General features: G+C 50.6%; 1 protein-coding gene across 1 annotated transcript in view; it reads left to right on the top strand.

Annotated features, from left to right (window-relative positions):
- The first annotated feature begins 2,628 nt into the window (after positions 1-2,628).
- Positions 2,629-8,564, top strand: part of LOC144268706 (flavin-containing monooxygenase 3-like) — a 32,430-nt gene continuing 26,494 nt past the window's right edge. The window contains exons 1-2 of the mRNA XM_077823860.1: positions 2,629-2,652; positions 2,926-3,063. Of these exons, the coding sequence (XP_077679986.1) occupies positions 2,629-2,652; positions 2,926-3,063 (162 nt within the window). The remainder of the gene's footprint in view (positions 2,653-2,925; positions 3,064-8,564) is intronic.

Raw genomic sequence — 8,564 nt, 5'->3', positions numbered from 1 at the left:
CAAACTGTGGGGTTAAACAACATTCCCATCTCTGCCACTGCTTGGCTATTTGACCTGGGGCAAATCACTTTGCTTCTCTGTGACTCAGTTTCTCCCCACACCCTTTGTCCTATCTAAGACTGTAAGCTATTTGGGATATGGACTGCCTAACTGTGGCCATGTCTTCACTACGCACCACTGGCGGTGGTGTGTAAGGTATGTGTAGCTATGCACCACGGTGAAAAACAGGTTTCATCCATGCTATAGTATGTAGCTACAAGTGTCAATGAAAGGCTCTGGCAGAGGGAAGCAGCAGGGAAAGGCTCCATCCCTGCTGCCGGAGGCTTTTTCTGCTGGGGGCTATGCATGTATGTGCATTACACACCACTGAAAGAAGCACACAGTGTAGATGTACCCCCAGTATATGTACAGTGCCTAGCACAACTGAACCCCAAACTCTTCTGAGGCTCCAGTGCTGCTGTAATACAAATATGTAATAGGCCATCTGGGCAACATGCATCCATGTGCTTTACTCTGCCCTCTTTTCCATAGCTGTCATGACTGGGACGTGGGCAGGCTGACCCAGTGGTCAGAGGTGAGTCACAAGCAAGAAGCCAGGCTGGGTTGGATACCAGATCAATGTCAGGCAGTGGAGACAGGTAGCACAGTGGATGCAGCCCTGAGCAGGAGAAACCCAATTACACAGACAATTTCCTGGTCCTCTGCTTGGTTTCAATAGGAGCAGGGAACAAATCGGGACTCCTGGAGTTCCACCAATGAGAACCTCAGACTGGAGTCCTCTGTCAAGGTTGAGCTTCTCATTGTGGCAACTGTTACCAGGTCTCTAGGAGCCAATAAGTTCTGACCAGCTGTCTCAGAGCCCTGTGGACCAGGGTTTGGGACCAGTGGTCCCTGATGACACCTACCGATTTTTCTCCCCTCCATGGCACACTCTGTCCCACCAGCCGCACCCTGGTTCTCTGCTCTCTTTCTGGATGAGGTCCCATAGATCTTCCTGACTGGCCCCCATGAACGGTTGTCCTTTGTCTCTTCAGCTGTCATGCACTCCCATCCTTTCAAGCCTCAGCAGCCACTCTCTGCTCTAACCTTCTCCTTTGCAAATGTGATTATGTGAATAATTTCAAATAAATAGCCATATTGAAAAAATGGCAAACTAGTCCCAGACCACCCGTGAACAGTGAATGAGGCTGAATGTGCCAGTTACATCACGTGGCAAGTGCTCTATGTTCATATCCGTGTGAACAGATGAACGGCCAGTCCTGGCTTTTGAACAACCAACACAACTTCTTCTTGTCTGCTGCTACTAACCAGCTGCACACAACACGTTTCTTGCCGTGGATTATTCATGCATTGTGCAATCTCTGGTTAAAGGATCTACTGACCACAGATCTACTGGTGGTCTGCCGGGAGACGTATACCCCACGGATCTAGGGCTAGGCAATGACTAATGTTTAGGTCTAGCACTCGCCAGTGAGGGGACTCTGTGCCTAGCTCGTGGCTGGTCAGAAGGAAGTGCCTGAACACTCGGACCCAGAGGAAGGCATGTGGAAAATCTGGACAAGCCAGACACCCTGAGAAGTGTACAAATACGGTTTCACTACATACCTCAGCTTTCCTTAGCACAGACTGACAGGTGAATATACACCCGCTTCGCTGCTGGTGGGATCTGTGCTGTGTACAAAGCAGAACTAGAATCATCACTGGTGTCCCCACAATCCCTCTCTAGGGCTGAAATGAGGAGTAGCACACTCCTAACGACCGCTTTGCGTTGACAGCATGGCAAGAACTAACCGAGGTATTGCGACTCCACCATTCTGGGAAGAACCGGCAGCTGGAGGGACAGTGGGGACCAGATAGACGGCATGTAAGAAGCCTTCTAAAAAATAGCCCTGGGGTGAATGGGTGGTTTAGGCTCCCCAGATGCTGAGCCCCATCCCGCTTCCTCTCAGAACATGACCAAATCACCCCACTTCCCTGTATTCCTAATGCTCCCTGGCTCCAGGCTTTCTCTCCCTGCTGTTACCGCAGCTCCGGGGATGTGATCTAACCCTATCTCCAGCTTGTTTGCAGGGTCTGTGGCTTCTAGGGACCCCTCTGTGTGGGCTGGAAAATGGAGTCAGAGCCAAGTGGGGCGTGGAGGGATGGCATTTAGGGAATCACTGTCATGCTAGATCCGGATGGGAATCAGGGTTGGTCACCACTGCCCAATGACCCCAGGTGCTGTCTGGGAATAGTATCACTCCTAGACAACTTATTTCCAAAGCAGAGAGCTCAAATCTCCCAGCTCCTCCTCGCTTTCCACTCCAGGGATGCTAAGTTCCAAAAATCACCACTGATACTTATACAGACACATCCTTACACAGATCTGCCAGGGAGACCTGCCCCCTGTGAGATGGTGCATAAAAGTGGCTTGCTCTTTAAGGGAAACTCCTCCCACCTTTTAGTTGCTTTTCTCAAAATAATAGGTTCCAGGAAAGGCATTTGCTTCCCTCCACTGCCTGCCTGAAACCCACTCGCAGGCATCAGGGACTGGACTTGAGACGAGAAGGAGCAAAGGTAATGGGGAAAGCAGGACCACCTGGGGGAGGCTAAAAGAAGAGAAATGGCTAAAGTGATTGTGAAACTGAAATGCGGAGTGGACAGCTGACAACTGTGAGTTTAACATTCCTGCAGGTCTTGGGAAATCAATCAGCTCCATTTCGTTCCCTTATTGTAGCTGGATCTGTTTCACATCACTGAGTGTTAATAGGAATCAGAACAAGTTACCACTGTATTTATAGAGAGTGAGCGTGTGTGCGATATTTCTGTCCACAAAGGTGGCCTAGTCTTTTGTAATAAGGTTCTAAGCCATTCTGCTGAAATGCTGTGGTTACTGCTCTCCGACAGCTCTATGCACTGAAGAGGTGTGCTTCTTTTCTGCCGCAGGAGACCATGGTACAGAGAGTGGCAATCATTGGAGCTGGCCTGAGCGGACTGGCCTCCATTAAGTGCTGTCTGGACGAGGGATTGGAGCCCACCTGTTTCGAGAGAAGCAATGACATCGGAGGGCTCTGGAAATTCGCAGTAAGTGGGAAGCTCATTGGCGGATGACAAAACATTCTGATTTCGGAATATGGCTGGTCTTGTCGCATCCCAGCTGTCACTCCATTCTGCATACACCCTGTCTTGTATCTTACTTTCCCTGATGCCTATAGACTGGTTTGCTCTTCAGGAGAAGCACCTGTTAATTGTTTAGAACAGATCACTCACTCTTCAGCACCATGTCTTTCTATGGCACTTGCACAGGATGGTGAAATCTGTGCTAATGGTCACTTTACTAACCCACAGTCACCCATGTAAACAGGCCACAGACTGATCTGGAGAAAAGCTAAGCACCCCCAACTTCAGTTTAAGTAAAGGGGAGCTGCGGGTGCTCTGAAAATCAGGCCGTTAAGTCCCTGTAAAAGTTCCTTTGTGTTAATCACAAGGTGCTGTGCAGCCACGTGTTAGAACAGCCAGATATATAACTGACCCAGTGGAGGCTTTATTGAGATTTCACTGGTTAAAAGTTAATTAGATGTCTTAAAAATAAAGCAAACTCTAGTTCTGGCTTAATGCTTTTAGAAGCGAGGCTGAGGGCACAATCTGGGGACGCAAATCCAAGCCAACTGCATCTGAGGCAGGCAAACTCAACTCTTACTCATTTACTTTGGCAGGGAGTGGGGGGAAGTTGCATCCCAATGATGATGGTGCAATGTGCAGTCCTTCTCGGGCCTTGCTGTCTGCTCCACAAACAGCCGTGCGCTCTAGCCACCCACCCCTGGACTGCAGGAAGGAGTTTGGTTTTGCTTTACTGTAGCACCAAAAGCTCGACTCCTTGCTGGGTTCTTCCGCCCCTGAAGGGGAAGAACCTTTCAGTACTCCCGCCCCGCAAAGTGACCCTCCTGCATGTATGTTCTCTGTGGCGGTCGGCAGGCTTGCAGGAATGAATCTAGACTCAGCCAAGAGCAATGTTATAAAAAGACTCTATGTTATAAAATGACAAAAGTTGACATCAGGCACTGTAACTTTCTTCTTGCTGCTCTGCTCTCACGACCTGATCCTCCCGACAGCACAGACAAAGACTCTGATAGGGGCCTTATTCAAAGAGCTGCTTATTTCCAGATCACAGAGTCTTGTTCTTCATTCTCTCACTTGGGCAAAGGAATAAGGCCCACAGTGAACCAAATCGCGTTTCCACTGTGCTTGTGATGAAATGTTGCGGGGCGGTGTGGGGTAGCGGGAACCAGCACCTTCAGTGTTCCAGTCCTGCTTCTGACACTGGCTAACCATGTGTATGGAGCTGGACTTCTCTGCCTCAGCCTCCCCATCTGTGAAATGGGGTACTGACAGGGCTAATGTTTGTGTATTGCTGCGAAGATGTGCTGACAAGGGAACAGCTCACTCACCCACACATTAGCACTCATGGGAGGGGGCTTTGGAGGCAGACATCTGAGAGGGTTTCCTCATGAAGATCCCCGCCCCAAGCAATAGAAAAGGCCCTACCCATAAACTTTGCTGATTCTCTACACCAGCCTGGCCCCTGTTGTCTCTGGCAGAGGGGCTGCATTGCCCCCACCCTGAGAGGAGCAGCTTCTCAAACCTCAGAGGAGAGGCTGCAGAGAAGTTAATGCAACCTGGGGCTCTCTTCCTTTTTCTGACTGTTCTTCATGGGGCCAGAGTGGGGAAGATGCGCCCTTACCCCCCAACCTACATAGTCGCCTTCCCCTTCCCCAGCACAGGCTTCAGACTCACAGGAAGAACCACCTTGGTGCAGAGAGCTGCCAGAGCCAGCTGCAGCTTCCAAGGAGTAACTAGGAGTCAATGACAGGCCAGCATAACCCAGAGAGAGCCTGGACAGAGAACCTAACCCTTCTCCAGGAGACAAGGCGGCCATCAAAAGCCAGAGCTGGAATGCCGCTGTGCTAGGTGTCACGGGTGCACAGCAGGGATGTAGCCACAGGTGGGAATGGGTGAGCCATGGCCCACCCAATTAGCATCCAGGCCCACCCAAATCTGAGCAGGGGTATAGTCCCTGGAGTGTCACTCGGGCACCTGAAATCCAGGACGGAGCTATGCGCCTGCCCTTCAGAAAGCTACTTTCCAGCAGCTCTGCCTCACCATTTTCTGAGCCGCCCCATGTGTGTGCCCAGCTTGGAAGGTGAAGCCCTGTGTCTGGGGGCACCAGGGCTAGGAAAAGGGTGTGGCGTTGAGAGAGAAGCTGAACTAGCAGGTGCTCAGGGGCTGCCCGTTGGCCTATGGTGCTCTCCACACGGCTCATCCTCTGCATGGCCGGAGGCAGCAGCAAGGCCGGTCTCTCTGCAGCACTCCCAGGAGAGGATGCACTTTGCTGGGCAACTCAGTAACAGTCCGGGCCAACCTGCGCTCAGAGGCAAGCCCCTATTCATGCCTCCTCAGCGCAGCCAGAGGCAACCTGACACAGGGGCCATAAGCTCTGCAGAGATGTGAGCCCCCAGCTGAAGAGCAGCAGCCCATACCCCGCAATGAGGCAACTCCCTCTCTTCCCCCGCTGCAGAGTCAGGGCGCAGCTGAGGGGATCAGTGCTCCCCGGACAGGTTGCACAGCCAGCTGGCATGACCAGTGGATAGCACAGTCTGGCATTGCCCGTCCACCCGAAAGTCAGGGCCCACCCAAATTTCTCCTCCTATCTACGCCACAGGTGCACAGGCTCTGTGCTCTGCAGCCGCTCGGAACGGAGCTGAGACAGGACCGTTTTGTAGTGTGATTCCACGCAGGGATCACTCTCGCTAGGGCGAGCCTCCTTCTCTTCAGCGCCACCTGGGTCTGCCCTCAGAGCCTTCCGCATCCCTGTTCACACTGGGAGCTCCCCGCAGGGAGTCCCACTGGATGGGACACCTCTAGGGGCCATGCACCTCCACGCTGCAGTCAGCAGTAGGGTGACCAGATGTCCCGATTTTATAGGGACAGTCCTGATATTTGGGGCTTTTTCTGACATTGGCTCCTATTACCCCCCAGCCCCTGTCCTGATTTTTCACACTTGCTATCTGGTCACCCTAGTCAGCAGTGAGTCCCAGCCAGAGTGTAAAACAGGTTTATTCGTCGTCTGGAACACAGCGTAGAACAGAGCTTGTTAGCACAGAAAGTAGGGACATTCAGCAAAGACCATCTTGGGGGAATCCAGAACTCAGAGCTGTGGGCTCTGCTCCCCGAGTCCCAAACCAGGAGACTGACTTGCTTCCAGCAGCCCACCCTCAGTCATGCCCTGTTGCTCCTCCTCTGTCTTTTGTCTCTTTCCCGGGCAAATTGGTCACCTGGCATCTGCCTCTTTGTTCTCCTAATCCTTCGGCTGGCTGTTGTAGAGGATGGGCAGATACAGATCATAGAATCATAGAATATCAGGGTTGGAAGGGACCACAGGAGGTCATCTAGTCCAACCCCCTGCTCAAAGCAGGACCAATCCCCAACTAAATCATCCCAGCCAGGGCTTTGTCATGCCTGACCTTAAAAATATCTAAGGAAGGAGATTCCACCACCTTCCTAGGTAACGCATTCCAGTGTTTCACCACCCTCCTAGTGAAAAAGTTTTTCCTAATATCCAACCTAAACCTCCCCCACTGCAACTTGAGACCATTACTCCTTATTCTGTCATCAGCTACCACTGAGAACAGTCTAGGTCCATCCTCTTTGGAACCCCCTATCAGGTAGTTGAAAGCAGCTATCAAATCCCCCCTCATTCTTCTCTTCCGCAGACTAAACAATCCCAGTTCCCTCAGCCTCTCCTCGTAAGTCATGTGTTCCAGTCCCCTAATCATTTTTGTTGCCCTCCGCTGGACTCTTTCCAATTTTTCCACATCCTTCTTGTAGTGTGGGGCCCAAAACTGGACACAGTACTCCAGATGAGGCCTCACCAATGTCGAATAGAAGAGAACGATCACATCCCTCGATCTGCTGGCAATGCCCCTACGTATACATCCCAAAATGCCACTGGCCTTCTTGGCAACAAGGGCACACTGTTGACTCATATCCAGCTTCTCATCCACTGTAACCCCTAGGTCCTTTTCTGCAGAACTGCTGCCGAGCCATTCGATCCCTAGTCTGTAGCGGTGCATGGGGTTCTTCTGTCCTAAGTGCAGGACTCTGCACTTGTCCTTGTTGAACCTCATCGGATTTCTTTTGGCCCAATCCTCTATTTGTCTAGGTCCCTCTGTATCCTATCCCTACCCTCCAGCGTATCTACCTCTCCTCCCAGTTTAGTGTGTCAGATACAGAGTGTCCAGCTATGGTCTGTGTCCAGAGAGCTAGACAGAAGTCACACCTGCCCTCTAGGGTCTCTGCAACGATCACACACCTTTGTCCCACCACCTAGAATAGATACTTGTGCAACACATAAGGGAAACTGAGGCACACACGGAATATTCATACAAAACATTAAGAGAATTCCCACTTGTCACACTAGGTTACAGCAACACTTGCATAAACAAAAACGCAGGAGTGCTTGCATTGCCTCTATGCAGCACCTCTTTCTATACAGCCCTTTCTTTTTAAATGTTGGGCTGGAGTTACAGCTGGAAAGGCCCAGATTGACAACTCTGGAAACCAAAGACCTCTCCAGATGCCGTTTCCTTCGCTCTACACTGTAAGCATGCCTCAACACCAATCTGCAGGCTCCATCTCAAGGAGAGAGAAGGGATTTCACACCCTTTGCCCACTCAGACCATAGCTACTGTCTTGACAACAGTAGGGCCAGTTAATACCAACTCAGAGGGTGGTTTTAATGGTGGAACACCTGGCTGCTTGAAATGGGTGTGAAGCCACTGTCTAATTTCACAGGAGTGCACACCTTGTAGCCATATCACCTTGCATTACTGTCAAGGTTCCTCCCCCACTCTGAACTCTAGGGTACAGATGTGGGGACCTGCATGAAAAACCTCCTAAGCTTATCTTTACCAGCTTAGGTCAAAAACTTCCCCAAGGTACAAAATATTCCCCCCCCGTTGTCCTTGGACTGGCCGCTACCACCACCAAACTAATACTGGTTACTGGGGAAGAGCTGTTTGGACGCGTCTTTCCCCCCAAAATATTTCCCAAAACCCTGCACCCCACTTCCTGGACAAGGTTTGGTAAAAAGCCTCACCAATTTGCCTAGGTGACTACAGACCCAGACCCTTGGATCTTAAGAACAATGAACAATCCTCCCAACACTTGCACCCCCCTTTCCTGGGAAATGTTGGATAAAAAGCCTCACCAATTTGCATAGGTGACCACAGACCCAAACCCTTGGATCTGAGAACAATGAAAAAGCATTCAGTTTTTTACAAGAAGACTTTTAATAAAAAATAGAAGTAAATAGAAATAAAGAAATCCCCCCTGTAAAATCAGGATGGTAAATATCTTACAGGGTAATTAGATTAAAAAACATAGAGAACCCCTCTAGGCAAAACCTTATGGGTACCCGCATGGCCCCACAGTATGCCAACATTTTTATGGCCGATTTAGAACAACGCTTCCTCAGCTCTCGTCCCCTAAAGCCCCTACTCTACTTGCGCTATATTGATGACATCTTC

The sequence above is a fragment of the Eretmochelys imbricata genome, chromosome 8 (genome assembly GCF_965152235.1).
Source record: "Eretmochelys imbricata isolate rEreImb1 chromosome 8, rEreImb1.hap1, whole genome shotgun sequence".
Classification (NCBI taxonomy): domain Eukaryota; kingdom Metazoa; phylum Chordata; order Testudines; family Cheloniidae; genus Eretmochelys; species Eretmochelys imbricata.
The sequence above is the reverse complement of the archived record's forward strand: the minus strand, read 5'-3'. Positions and strand labels throughout refer to the sequence as shown.